This window comes from Lepidothrix coronata, unplaced genomic scaffold (assembly GCF_001604755.1).
Source record: "Lepidothrix coronata isolate B3197 unplaced genomic scaffold, Lepidothrix_coronata-1.0 Scaffold46, whole genome shotgun sequence".
In the NCBI taxonomy this organism is placed as follows: domain Eukaryota; kingdom Metazoa; phylum Chordata; class Aves; order Passeriformes; family Pipridae; genus Lepidothrix; species Lepidothrix coronata.
The window spans coordinates 4,506,752-4,521,918 of NW_016690226.1; the positions used below are offsets into that span (position 1 = coordinate 4,506,752).

The following is a 15,167-nucleotide window of genomic DNA, read 5'->3' on the forward strand; positions in this document are numbered from 1 at the left end:
TATTACAGATCTTCATAGAACACCTGCAGAGGTTCTGATAAGAGAGATACAGCAGCAAAGAGAAGGCTCTGGAGGATGATCATACATAGCAGTGATATTACACTGGGATGAGCAGAATTTGGTTGCTATGACTTAGAGAAGGTACCCAGTTAAGAGCTGTCATGAGGAGAGCTAGAGAGGCTACAGCTTCTCTCCTTAATCCAGCTGTCTCATTGGAAGAAACATTAGCAGTAAGAAGATGGCTTTGAGGGTGCTGTTGAGCACAGGAGGGAAGGCTCCAGCACTAAGCCATGTCAGATTTGCACCACTGCAGACAGGCAAAGCAGAGCCCTAACACAGACCTACCACTAGTCTTTTCTCCAGAGAAGACAGGGAGGACACTGTATGCAAAACTGCTAAGTGTACAGCAACTCCAGGTCAGTGATAGGCATTCCTATGGAATTTTTTTCCTACTGAACTACTGTATGATGTGCCCACTTAAGCTCAACGAATGTCCAAAAATATAATCTTCAACCAAAATTTATACATTGTCAAGTTACAAGAAAATTCAGAGGCCTGAGGTTGTTTTTGTGATGTTGTTCAGCTAAAAAACCACAAAAAACCCAAGAAACCCCACCAAACAAAAAAATTAATTGAAACTTCAAGACAACAACCTGAGAAGAACCAGGTCAACAAATTATTTCTTCCCTCAAGAAAACCATTACTGCAACTTCTAAGGACTTGGTCGTATCTTTTCATCCTTCTATTCTAGCTGTAATGTTTTGTTCCATCTCACCTCAGCTTACCACTCTTTGAACAGATTAGAGCCACCACAACTCAGAGGAAAATAAATAAACAAACAAAGAACAAAATAGGAGTTCCTCAATCACCTTCAGTGCAAGGTCAGTCAGTTCTGTGAAATCTTTAGGCTGCTCTGGCCAACGTTGCACTTGAGTGATTGAGGAGCAGTCACTGACTCTCGTAGAGCCTGCAGAAGAGGCAGTAAAGTCTGCAAGCGATTCTGATTTCAGACTGACTACCTATGAACTTTGAGGGCAGGAACAACTAAGAAAGGGCTTGGGAGAAGCAAAAGCCAAAGACAGTGCAAGACAAGACTGTTTCAGGACTGGTCCCAGTTACCACAACTGCCGTGCATTACCTGCTCTTCTCTCTTTTGCTTCCTTAGCTGAAGACCCTCTTCCTCCCGCCTGCGACGCATCTCATCAGGGTTCAGAGATTTGTTCTTGTAGCTCTTCAGTCGGAAATTCTCTTTTCCTGAGGTCGTCATGATTCCTTCACAACACAAATAAAAAGAGAAGACAGAAAAAATTACTCTTCAACACATCATTTCATATTCTGTCTCCACTCCTTAAAATCTGTAGCCATGAATTTCCAGCCACTGCCTCCCTATATCCCATCACCTAACTTCCAACAATTTAGAAGGTGTAAAGCAAAATTTCACAGAATTGTCACTTTGGTGTGCCAGTTCTTCACATCAGTCAAACAAACTTATATTTTATTCTCTGAGGCTGCAGAGAGTAAGTGAAATATTTTAATAAGAAAGAATTGAGGTCTATAAGGCAAAGTATATAGCCTGGGCTAAAAAGAAAACTGCATAACCGATTTTTAGCATTTCTCCACACAGAGAATTAGCCAAACTACTTACATACCCCTGTCTTCACTCAGAAGTAAAGGTGTCTTAGGTGCTTTTTAGCTTGATTTACTTTGAGAGTCAGTAGAGGGGCTTTTTTTTGAACTTCAAATACACACTTTAAGTAAATTTAACAAAACCCTGTTGAAGAAACCCTGTGTTCTTTCTATCCAGACAAGGCCTACAAGGAAATGGAAATGAAAAGAAAAATTTTAGATGAGGATGGTTTAACCATTGAAAATGCTCTGTTCTGCAAAGAAAGCAGTGCTATTGTTCCCCTCCTCCCCACCCCCAGTCTCTAATCCTGTCACTGTTTATGTAGAGGGGCCTTTTTTCAGTCCGTGCTTTCCAAGTACCATCTGTCTTACGTAACTCAGTGGATCAGCATTTTTAACTACCCGTGAAAATTTTCACATGTACTCCACCACACTTTGGAGTTACTTAGCATAAAACAGTAGGTATAATACTGTGTGGAAGGAACACATCCCCCCGAAATCAATGGGCTGTGGATCAAGTCTCTACTCTTAGTGCTCCATTCTGCTGCTACTTCTCTCCTTACATCACCCCCTTAAATCCAAAAGGGGTTGGGAATCAAATTCTCAACATGCCGGGATTTCCATGCATCTTCATAGAGATGCACGATCTTCAATACATTGTAACTATCTGTAACACAAAATTTAGGGAGCTACACTATACATAAAGTTACTCTACAAGGCTTTAAAGCTCTCTTTCAAATGCCCTAACACATTGTATAAAATACAATATCTAAAATTCCATAAGCCCAGCATCACCAGATGATAAATGATCTCCTGTGCACTTTTTACTTTAAAACAGAGCAACATGAATGTATACAGACTCTCAACAGCTAAGGTTTCCTATTAAAAATACATCAAATCAAGTCTGCTCTAACCTCGTCTTCTTGCAGTTAGCACAAATAATTTTAAGAGAATAAAAAATAAAGAGGATACTCAAATGTGCTTCTTGTTAGAGCCTCTTTTTAAGTTGTTGCTATCTGACAATCAATTTGAAGAATTCTGACAATCAGAACTTACTTTAACAGAAAACATTTTGGGCATCACTTCAAGAGTTATTGTATTCTGACAATTGAAATTTAAAAAACTGTTCAGGAACACAAACTACTATATTGACTATCAGTCAGTCACAATTTGCACCAAATGCAACATAAAAACCTGAGCATACAGGTAGGTAATTCAGTAGCCTAATTTTGCTGAAAAGGCTGTTCTGGGAATTACTTTTTTTTTTTTTTAATAAAGGTACTACAAAAAGATAAATCTCAGAATGACAGAAGTTCCCTACATCATTCTTAACATCTTTGAGACTCCCTTCTTCCTGTGTTTACATGTTTGTGCTTTAAGTGTTTGTGTTTCTTACAGTATGTTTGGCAACTACATTTTCTTCCCATTTTTAGTTCAATTGACTACTACCTGTATATTAAACTTACATACTATCTGAAGAAACCCTGAATTTTAACTGTAAAAAGAAGTTCAGTCTAACAAGTACTCAGAACTTCTTTTGTTCCTAAAATATTTTGAATAAAACATTTGGCGTATTTTAGAATTAGCAAGATGAACTGAAACACCAGATGGACAACCATGAGCTGAAAGGACATGCCAAACAGAAAAACGGCTTTGCAGACACTCCAGTCATTCTGCCCCTGAACATGAACAAACACGGGCACGTGCCACATTCCAAACAAGACCTCGGGCCCTCCATAACGTTATTAATAATTCTCCACTTTTGCCTGAAACCTGTCTTCTCAAACTCACAAGATTGTATTTGCCTTTATTTGGGATTGCAGGACTTTGATAAACTCCTGTGGTCCTTCCACACCTTCACTTTCAACCCCTACAAGTTCTTAATCTCAATAAATCCTTGACAGGGAACATCTTCATCCCTCAATACTGAAATTCATCTAATTTCTATTATGTAGCCTCTCCATATAATGTTCTACTGTTTCAAAATTTCAATGACAGTACCAACTTCATCATAAATTTCTTTAGTGTATTCTTCCTTACTGTATTTTTTAACTAGTTTCCCCTCATCTCCCAACTTGCATATTAATTTTCTTTTGATTAATTTTGCTTCTGACTTTAAGGTAATAATTTCCATTTTCCTTTCAGAGTTCTATTAGCCCACACCTGCTGTACCTTATGTCATTGTTTCATTTATTGAAAACACAGACACAGGATTTACTTGAATTCTCTGTCTGATTTTACCTCAACCCCTCTACCCAACAGTTTCACAAGAATTATCTTCTACTTCTTACACCCTTTACAAGCTTTAGCCACAACTTTTGGCTATGCTCATTTCTGACTTTCAAGACAGCTCATTTTGCTGACTAACCCCTTCCTCTATCTTCTGAGTAAACTGTACACTTAAAATCCTTTCAAAATAGTATATTGGGTTTTACCTGGGAGTACAAATGCCTGCCACCAAATGACTGGGAGGAGTTTCTTTTATTAAAGGTGAAAAAATTAAACTTCCTCCACCACTGAGAAGTTACTGATTCAACTAGCAATTAGTTCAATAATCTATTTTATAGCAGGCCCTCACTGGTAGTAAATAAGCAAAATCCCAGCACATAGCCACAAATCCATTTTACATACCTGCCAATCTAACCTGTGTAACTATTAAATCCATAGTTATTTTCTAAAAGTAGCTTTTATGTCCTGAATAGATCTTAAAATCAATTATTTCTTCACCATTCTTTTACTGGTTTCCTGACTACTGATGAAAAATTCAATGACCCCATCAGGGATTCCATCTAGCCCACACATGCTGCTAACATCTTCAGACCTACTCAAGTGTGTGAGCACACAATGGCTTTTCAGGACTGAAAATACAACAATTCTATGTTAGTTGTTACAGTCATCCAAGGATTGTTTGCTATAAATCTCCTCCTCTATTTTTCAGGATGCTCTAAGCAACAGAAGCAAACCAACTTCAAATTGGCCTTCAGCAGCTTTGTTGTGACTTAGCTGAAAATCTGTCAGTGGTCACTAAGTTCACCCATGTAGCAAATAGCAAACCCTAGATTTTCTCTGCATTGTCAAAACTAATGCTACTTCTGGTGAAAATCTGTGGTGGTTGTCATGGAAATGTTCTACACATCTTTTCTTTCCTAAAGATAGCACAGTATTGTCCACATTTTTTATACTCCTGGCTACAGATAAAAACCTCTGGAGACCTGGTAAGGAACTTTCATGGTGTATTTTCAGGCTTTTGTGCAATACCACTCAAACTCCATATGACACTTTCTCCTCCTCAGTTTGGCTACCATTAAAACAAAAAAAAATAGTAAAATTAAACTCTGTCTATTCCTGAATGTTTGCATTTCTCTAAGGAAAATATGATCCCAATTTTTTTGCTGATTAAGACAAGAACCCTACCAAATGTCAATGTGTTCCAAGCACACACTTCTAGGGGAAATAAAAAGTACTTCATTTCTCCTTGCTCATCAAGTAAAAGAAATTCAGAAGCACCGGGAAATACAGAGTCACTTACTGCCATGACCTACCTTGTCCCAAGCAATCATCTATATAGGAACAAAAATGAACTCCCTGCCTTCTTAAATCAGATATCACTGTCACTAGACTTAAGAGCTCTGCCAGAAGGAATGCCATGTGACTAATACTCTTGGATATTCCACACGTCAGAGGTACCGAGATGTAAAAATAAAGCCCTTACAAATCAAGACCTGCGTAATAGTATATATAACCACATACATTTTTTATATGTAAGAGTAACATGTACACCATGTACATAGAGCTGAAACCAAGATTCTGAAACACACTGCTGATATTAAAGACTGCTGGAGACAAACTTTCCTTCTTTGGAAGTAGGAGTGGGAATAGCAAACCTATATAAGATATTCTACCTTCTAATAGGAGTATAACGGAAGCAGAAGACTTGAAACTTAAGGCAGAGAAGGAGGTTGAAGAGAAACAGTGTGGAAAAAAAAGTATCTAAACATCCATGATCTTCCATAATATCAGTGTACATTTCCTAACTAACAGAGTAGTTGACAAAAGGAACGGACTCACTGGAGGCAGACTTGTGAGCTGTGGTGTGCTGTCAAACTGCTGTCTCTCCTTTTGATTCCTGCCAAAGAGAGAGGGAAACAACCCTGAAAGGACAAGCCATGCTGGAAATGGCACTGTCAGGACAGAACTCTAAGCAGTGAGAGAAGCTGGAATCACTCAAGGTAATCAATGTACAAACACCTTTACTTCCAAGGAGATTTTAGCTTGTGTATTGGCTCTGCCATGGGACTCTACACTTCCTAGAGAAGTTACATCACAATCATGCTTCTTGACATAATGCCAAATCCCTACAGCACAGCCTGGACAGAGGTTTGAGCAATTCGCTGAGGTGTGATTACAGGATGCATCACCCTCTGACACATTTTAGTGTGAGACTAGAAAACCTATCCAATTTAAAGAAACTAACTTGAAAGTAGCACTTGATCATTCTTTGCTCTCATCAACACACTCTCCACAAATTCAACATTTTGGCCACAAATGTGTTTGTTTTTTTTTCCCATGAAGCACAGATTTTAGAAAGTCCTTCTAATTTGCTTTTTAACAATTCAAAGGCAACAGATCAGAATGCTAACAGAACTACTTAAATCATGTGGAAGTAAACAGTTAGATTTCTTGGAAGTGACAGACAATGAAAGGTCTTCATAATAGAACCATGAATAATACAGGGCATAGAATGATAAAAAATATCATCTGGGATTCATGTTATTTCCCAGGAAAAACTTCCAGAGCAAAATCCTATGTACACATCCACCATGTCTCCATACTGCTGTTGACAGTGCTATCTGAGGGGAAAAAAGAAATTAAAAGAAAAACAGCAGACTGACTTCACTCTTCACTGTCACCTCCTGCTGTTTGAAAAACGAGCTCGGCCAGATTAACATTTTGGTGAGGACGTATCTGCTTCTTTTCCAAAATTATTTGACCAACACGTACTGGATTACAGGGGTCTATTGGAATGCCCATCAGTAGAAACACCCATATGACCTGAGGGACAGGTATTACTTTCTGATTTCAAATGGCTTCAGACTCCTGTAAAGCTCAGGACATCTAGAGGAAAGGATATTTAATCATCTCATCTACAAAAAGCTATTGTTCAAGCACAGCCATTTCTCAAACCTATGCTTAACCTTCTCTAGCTGTAAAATGGGATGGGGAAACAAGTCTTACAGGCACCATAAAATTAACAGTTACAGTATTTGTAAACACTTGCAAAGTAGGTTTTTGCTGATATATCAAATCCTAGCACTTGGAAGGAAACAAAATTGTGTGAATTTCATTTTCTGTGGTTTATGGAAGCTGCAGCAGCAGAACAGCAGGGACCCACACTCCTAGGGCAACCATCACAGGAGAATGATGGAGAAGAAATGAAACCACCACCTTCTGCTACGCAAAAGGCCAGAAGATTAAAAAAGCTTCAACTCCTTTAAACCAAGAGTTGTAGCAAAACATGGATAAAACATATAGCCTTGAAACAGGGTTTAGACTTGAAGGGACTTTCTGTCAAAGACTGGAAACAAGAAGGGGACTTCTTGATGGAACTGCTGCCCATCTCCATATTTGTCAAATGCAGGCTTCCTAGTCCTCCTAGGGTTTCTCCCTGCCCAATAGTAGGTCTTAATTCACAACTGCTTCTGTTCTAGCACTTTTATAAACCTGTCAAAGAGCAAACAAGTACTAACCCACCTAATCTACAGCTAATTTAGCTTTAGGCCACTTGGCAAGTTGGACTGGTACCTGCTTAATAATGAGAATAATCTTAAAACAATTCATACAAGGCCTGAAAAGAAACAACACTGCACAATATGGAATGTGATACTACAGACCAATTACAAACCTCAACATTGACTGTTGCTCAAAAGCAAACAAAAAAAAATGGAGAAAAAATAGACTGTGTTGCCTGAACAACATGAAGGCCACCTGATGTCAAGTCTGCAGGGATGTCCCATTTTGACACCTCATCTTGACAAGATGAAAATGTGGTTAAAATAAGACACCATATCAAAGGTATTTCTGCAGAATTACTAATCTTGAAGGGTAAAACAATTATACTCCCAGGTAACACTCAGAAAAATTTTCTGTGCTTACAAAAATAGGTATTTATTAAGACATGTGCTTAAAATCAGGCCAATATCAGCTTGCCAGGCCCCTGATCTTCTTTACACTAAAAAAAAACCAAAGTCAAAACAAAAAAACAAGGAAGCATATTTCTGGTTGCAGCAAAAAACAACCACTAACAGAAACAGAATTACTTGACACTTGGTGCTGTACTACTACCTAAGCACACTGACAGCCACATAAACAGACACTTCATTTTTAAAAGCTTGAGGATTATGCACTTTTTCTTTCTTTTTTGAAGAAACACTGATGACGACATTAAGCAGTAATACATTTACAATATTTGGTGGAAGAAGAGGACACCCCCCCAATAAAAGATTACACACAGTATATCCAGCACTTCATATACATTTTCTATCATAAAGATATTTCCAACGTGTTTTGAGTCCCATTTTTTAAAGGTCCACTTTGACTTAACAAGGCAGCAGATAGAGCTTTCCAAGTTCCAGAAAGCTTTTAACTTAAGCAAGAGGGCAAAAAAACCTGACTGTCAAAGCCAGGTCAACTTAAAATGAAAACTTCTTCAAATTTGTTACCTGAGACTTTCTGATTTGAGTTGAAAATGCAAAACTCCTTTACTGTATTCAAAGACGCTGCAGCACAATAAATCTGTTTAAATGAAAAAAACCCTCATTTCTATGAGGTTTCTATTTTCTACAGTCCACAATCAACCTGCAACCAAAAAGTTCCCACAAGTCATAAAACAAAGCAGCTAGTGATGGGGAATTAAACTTTTCAGCCGCACGGGATTATACTAACATTAAAAAAATAACCTCACGTTAATGTGCCCATCTACATGAAACAACAGAAGTGATTATTCCTGTGTAATGTAATCTGTTTTTCTTTTAAAGCAGAGATACATTTGTATTTTGATTAAGATTACAGCATATCCTCCCTGCACTTACAGAATGAGCTGGCCAACAATGTATTTTCTGTAAGGTCATATCTGAAAAAGAGCCTGTTTTAAAAACAACATTTGACAGTCATCATCTGTCAGAAAAAAGATCACCCTAAAATTGCTAACACCCTGAACATTCTTTACGAGAGAACAAGAGTGCACCTTTTGGCATTTCACATAATGAAAAAAAGAAATCCCTAACACTTTAAAACAAATTGGGTTAAAAACAAACTAAATTATTAATGAAGTTGACTTTGTAGTTTCAAGCAACTTTTTTGTGGAGTTGGGAATATCAGAAGGTACAGAAAGCTACCTTATCCTTCCCGTGATGACAAATTTGCCTGCAACAATTGTATTATTTGCTGTGACTCAGCACTATGCAAGGCGTGTGCAAACCCACAAAACAACGGTAAGTCAAAATTCTACTGATTTCATACTAGCTTTGGACATCAGCAACCAAGAGAGTCATATAGCAATGATGCATCAGCCACATCAAGAAAAAACCCATAGGCACCCTAAAGCTTGGTTATGCTCATTTTTCCTCCCTAGTACCCCTCCTACCAAAAGCTCTTGAATCCAAGACGCAGCACAGAGAGACACATCTTTCTCCTTTCTGATCACTTCTCAATACAAAAAAAAAAAAAAAGGTAGAACAGGAACACACAGGCCAGTTGAAGAAGGGATCATGTAGAAGCTCTACAAGGAATCCTTGTATCTTTTAAGAGGCAATCTCACCCTACTTCAGACAAAACCCACAACAATCCAATAATCACAACATTATCACCTGACCTTACTTATAGGTACATTGCAGTTTGTGTGTCACCAGTAGCTGGCTTGTTTGCCAAAATGACATTTTCATAATTCAACTGGTGAATTTGCTTTCAAGTATAACCATAGCACTAAATTTGGTAGTCGTGCAATGCATTGTTTGGAGATAAATACATTCAGGATGTTTAGTCACAGATTATTTCTTTTATGGTTCTAGAACTGACATATCACTTACATTTAATCTCAACTTTAGCTAAAATAAAGCATCAAACCAGTTAGCTTCTCGCAGAACATATGAATCCTCCTGCTGAGCCTGACAAGCAGTCTGAACTATCAAATAAAAATGGAAAAACATAAAATAATTACTCTGGATCATAAGGAAAGCTGTCAGCAGCTGGTGACTAGCTAAATCTTAAGCCTTATGTCACACTCTGCAAACTCAGAGTCTATTACTCTCCATACAAATCCAGGAATAGTTGTATTTCTTTCAGTTCCAATGCTTTTAGCTTCTGCCTCCTCATGACCCTAAGCATTAATTATGTTTCAAGAAAGCATTCACATTATCCCAATTCAAAATTTCTTCTATGTCACTGAACTCCATTTACTCCTGTCTTACCTGAATGGACCAACAGAAGTGACCCTATGATGTCCAGTCTACCATCACTTTCTAACACTCTTTCGTACCCTCCTGCTACCACCATCCTTTATAAACCAATTCTGGGGAAAGGAAATTTAATGTCACCTGTCTTAGACTGCCTCTATTTTTTATCCTCAAAATGAATTATTAAGCCTGCATGATGTTTAATGCAGTTCAAGATATTCATGAGGTGGCATAATATAATTTCCAGTCCTACCGTTCCACAGATTTTATATTTAGCAGAGATTTCCACTGAGTTTTTAGTTTAAACTTACCTTTGCTGTTTTTCCAGAATCACTCTACCTTCTCCAAGGTAGAGATATTTCTACAGGCTTTGCATTCGATTGCTGGCATTTTGTATCTTGAAAACTCCATGTTCATTCTTGGAAATAACATCGGGCAGTTTAATCCACTTACTTGCTTGACAGACTTCAAAAATTGTAACAGACTAGATTTTTTTTTTCTCCCAAGTGGAAAAAAGTTGACTTGCTATTATAATGCTGCCCCTTTGCTCTGCAATTTACATCAGCATTTTTCTCATTACTATTATTATATTATTTAAACAAGTACTTTCATTATGCTTTAGTCCCTCAGTATGAAGCTGAATAATTTTCTTATCAGTTCAGCTTCCACTCATGTTCTCTGAAAAAGAAGTGGCCTGGTCTTTCGAACTTGTTTGTGCATTACATCATTCCAGAACCTCCTGTTCAGATATTTCAGCCACTCAGAGTATTTCATCAAGTGAGTAATTCCTTTAATAGCTTTTATTTTTCTTGACTTGCTCATGGCCTACTAGGCTCACTCACTATTCCCTCTGGCCTTCAGAAGTATTTAAGCAAATACAATAAATTAGCTATTTGCTGCTGTTCTTCTATATCTCTTATGTTTCAAATCTACATTAAAATCCCTAACCCTAAATCACATCACCATTTTTTTAATCTGCCATATGCTTTTTTGCATAAACTTGATTTCAGTTTTTCAGGAGGGCACTGTTTTACACCCATTAACCTCTTGCCACTAAGTTAAATTTTCCAACCTAGCAAGTTGTTTACTGTTGCCCTAACAAGTAAACTTTTATCCTTAAGAACACAAAAGCAAAGTGAAGTCCCCCATTCCTCCCCTCGAGAACTCGTAAAACACTTTAGAAGAATAATTCCCCAACCTTATGGAGGGACAAACAGAAAGTTATCAAAGCAAGCCTGTCAGATACAGGATAGTAAAAAAAAAAACAGTACCATTCTGTTCACTTTAGCTTATTCACACAGAAGGGAAAGAAACAAAAAAAGAAAGAAAAGATCACCGTATTGAAACACTGAAGTTGAAATAAAACGCCAGCAAGCCAGCTCTGAAGTCATCAACATAGAGATAACATTGGAAAGAATCAACGTATGGCACTCTGACAGCAAAAGTCAAACATCCTGGTGCAGTGTTAGAATGAGAGATGCGATGTAACCAAGACTCTGTTTAGAAGTTGGGGGCCAATGAGGGAGCCAAGCCCACAAAATAGTCACATTTCTCAGAAAGGGAAGCACTTCTCAGGAGCAAAGCATCATTGCATATGTTTAAAAGGCTGTGACAAAGGAAACCACGCTGAGAAAAACCTCTACCGCTGAGAAGAACCTCTACCTCGCATGTCATCTCAAGTTACCATGCCTTGAGCTACGACTCATTTCCCCTGTGCCTAAGGGTATTTCTAAAGGGTAACTAAAAGGTGCAACTACAGCTCAAGCAGAAATTTTAAACGCTGTTTTGAACGAGCCAGTTCACATGTCAGTGCAGGTGGTAACGCTGAAGGGAGAACAGGGAAGTTACAATAAAAAACAAGGACAAATTCAAAGATTAGCTTGACTCAATATATTAATTTACACTCTATTTACAATCTACTAATTAACTACTCTATTCTAGCTACTAATTGTTAGAGGTATATACAAAGTAGCTTTAAAATAACTAGTTTCTAGGGATAAAGTTAAAATCCCATTTCCTGAGAGCTCATAGACATATCCCAACTTTATTGAGTCTTTCATTAACATCAAGCAGTCAAAGCAGAAAATATGCCAGCAAACAAAAAAATCCAGAAGAACAGCAGCTTGAATAAAGGATAAAGGGACCATTAAACACAACCATTCAGCACCATTTGGGAATTCTGCAGAAACAGCAGCCCAGTATTTTCACAGCTCATGACGTATCTTTTCAGCTCGGAGTTTCAGTTTTCATGAAACGCCCTCAAGAGGCAAAGTTTAAAATCATCGTTCCATGTGCCGCGGTACGGGCAACACAGACTTGGGGACTATGAATGGGACGAGTTTTGCCGGATACGGTCTCTAGAATAGGATAACTGGAAACGGCCACCGAGCGCAAACCCTTCATCGTATGCAGGGAGTCAAAGAGAGAACGCTGTGGGTGGGATAATGTGAGGATACGAAGTGATGTATGCAGGGAGAAGGCAGAGCTTTAGTAAGATCACCTAACATCACTGGCGGGTGGAGGGGGGAAGGGAAAGCTTGGAAGATCCAGGAGAAAGTTTCCCTTCCACAGAACCACAAAATCAACCAGGTTGGAAAAGACCTCTCAGATCACCGAGTCCAACCTATGACCGAACACCACCCTGTCAACTAGACCATGACACTGAGTAGCACTTGCAGTCTTTCCTTAAACACTTCGACTCCACCACCTTCCTGGGCAGTCCATTCCAATGCTTAACCACCCTTTCAGTGAAGAAATTCCCCAAATTTCCCACCCGAACATCCCCTGGCGCAGGTTAAGACTATGTCCTCTCGTCCAGCTGAGGCTCTGCCTCTCCTCACACCCCGTCCCGCAGCAGTCCGAGTCCCGCAGCCAATCCCGGAGACTTCCAAAGCCGGCGCGCGGCCACGCCACCAGCAGAAGCCCAGGGAGCCCGTCCGGCCGCGCGGGGGTTCTCCCTGGGCAGGAGGGTCCCGTCTCTCCCCGCAACCCCGCGCAGTCCTGGTCCCGATCCCGATCCCGGCCCACGCGCGCGCCGTTCCCGCCGCGCCGGCGGCGGCCCCGCCCCGCGCGCGGCCCCCGCGCGCCTGTTGCGCGCGCGCGTGCCGGGGGCGGGGGGGGCTCCCGCGGCGCGCGGCACCCCCGGCACGGGCCTCTCCCTCACCCCCGCCCCGCCACGGCCCGGGCCGCCCCTCAGCCCATCCACACCCGCTCCCTCCTCCCCGCGGACCCGGCCCCGCGCGCCGCCCGGCCGCCGCCACTCCCGCCCCGCCGACCCCGCGGTGACGGGCCCCCACCGCCCCCCATACCTGCCGCCGGCCCCGCCGGCCCCGCGCTGTCTCCTCTCGGGCCCGAGGCGCGCGAGCGCCGCTCCCTCCCCGCCACCCTCCTTCCCTCCCTGCCTGCCCGGCGCTGGCTGGCCGCCGCACTGCGCACGCGCGCGGGGCGCCGCGGCGCCCTCTGGGAGAGGGAGCCCTTCCGGCGAGACCGGCCGACCGGCGGCGCCCTCATGAGGGGCGGTGCGGTCCCCGGGGGAAGACTACGATTCCCGGCATGCAGCGCGAGCCCCCGCGCTGGCCAGGGGCACCGCTCCCTCCGCGGGCCATGCTGGGGGTTGTAGTTCAGCGGGTGACGGCGCCGCGCCCGGGAGGGTCTGGGGACGGGGAGGAGGAGCCGCCTCCTTCCCTCCATGCCTGAGGGGCGGCGGTGGCGGCCGGGTCGCGAGTCCGGGCACGAAGGGGATGGCGGTGGCCGCAGTGGTGCAGCAGCCGCTGAAGGCAGGGAAGTGTTAGGCCGTAACCCGCCGCCCGCCAGCGCCGCCGGCAGGGAGCTTCGGACCGGGAGGCAGTGAAAGTGACAGGGATGCCCCGGGGGCTGTTACAGCTCGGGATAACGCAGCGGGCTGATATTTCCGCCGTAGTTAATGCAGGTTCCATAGCCGTGGCCTCGGGGTCACCGCAGAGCGCGTCACTGCGGGTGCGGCGAACAGCGGAGCCATTTCGCGGTGCCACGGGCGGTCCCGCGGCAGCGACAGGCACGGGGGCAGCGACAGGGACAGACACAGCGGCCGTCGCTGACCGCAGAGACGGCACGGAAAGCCATGATAAGTTGCCAGTCAGCCACGGAGTACGATGCGATAGCCGCATACATTGGATTGTGTAGCACAAGCCGGCCCGCACACCCACAGAGGAGGACAGGATGGCAGAAGGAGGAGCCCAAGAAGCGCCCTGCCGGGCCCATCCCAGGGGCCATCAGCCCACCAAAGGCCCATCTCGAGGATGGGCAGCTGGAAACCCCCGTTAAGGACTCAGAAGCAGGGAAACCTTGTCCAGCCCCCTGCCAGGGGAGCCTCAGCCCAAGAGCACCTTTAGGACTGGGGGTGTCACTGTCTTCAGGGGTGTGGGACACACAATGGGATACAGGGGAAGAGCATTTGGGCATTGCACGGGATGCATTAAGGGGTGTTCAGGGCAGAAACAGAAGGGATTTAGGTGACTTGTGGAGAAACAAGCATGGGACATGGGAATAAAAAGGGCCAATAGTGTGTAAATGGTTTGTGATGGTTTGGCCACGCCCTGCACCTTGTCAGTGCAGCCTGTCCCGTCTTCTCACTAAACTTCTTTCACAATTTGCCCTGGGTGAGGGTCTTTCATTACCACATGGTAATGGTGTGGAGGGATCCAGGTGCCAGAAGCTTGGACTTGTGCCCCCGGAGCAGCATTGGGCATGGGCATGCAGGTGAGTGTGAACAGCCACAACTATCCAGCAAGGGGGCCTGGGAGCCAGGAAAAGGCTATGAAGGAGGAGACAGCGACCAGAGAAGGCCCATCCAGCTGCCAAAAAGACTGAGAGGCCTGGGGATCCCTGGGGGCAAAACCACCACAGGGAGTTTACTACTGGGAGACCAAGGGTACCAGAGAGATTGGGATCGAGGGGCAACTACTGGGCAGACAACCTGAGCCAAGCTGCTGGAGGGAGAGACTCTGCCCATGTGTGTGTGTATACGTATATAAATATACATGGATGCTCACTAGCACACCTCCATCCTGCTCAGCCAAACTGGGGGGGGAGGGGGGATGAGGCCGCTGGCAC

The 15,167-nt window shown here is 42.8% G+C and overlaps 1 protein-coding gene across 2 annotated transcripts in view; it reads right to left on the reverse strand.

Moving 5' to 3' along the window:
* The window catches only part of KPNA1 (karyopherin subunit alpha 1), a 50,483-nt gene extending 36,996 nt beyond the window's left edge, over positions 1-13,487 (reverse strand). The window contains exons 1-2 of one of the 2 annotated variants that reach the window (XM_017814650.1): positions 13,385-13,487; positions 1,139-1,272 (exon numbers count right to left, since the gene is read on the reverse strand). In XM_017814650.1, coding sequence (XP_017670139.1) covers positions 1,139-1,267 — 129 coding nt within the window. In that variant the 5' untranslated portion in view covers positions 1,268-1,272; positions 13,385-13,487. Of the gene's footprint in view, positions 1-1,138; positions 1,273-5,694; positions 5,758-13,384 lie in introns of those variants that run through there. The other variant, XM_017814651.1, reaches the window with a different exon arrangement.
* Positions 13,488-15,167: the final 1,680 nt, after the last annotated feature.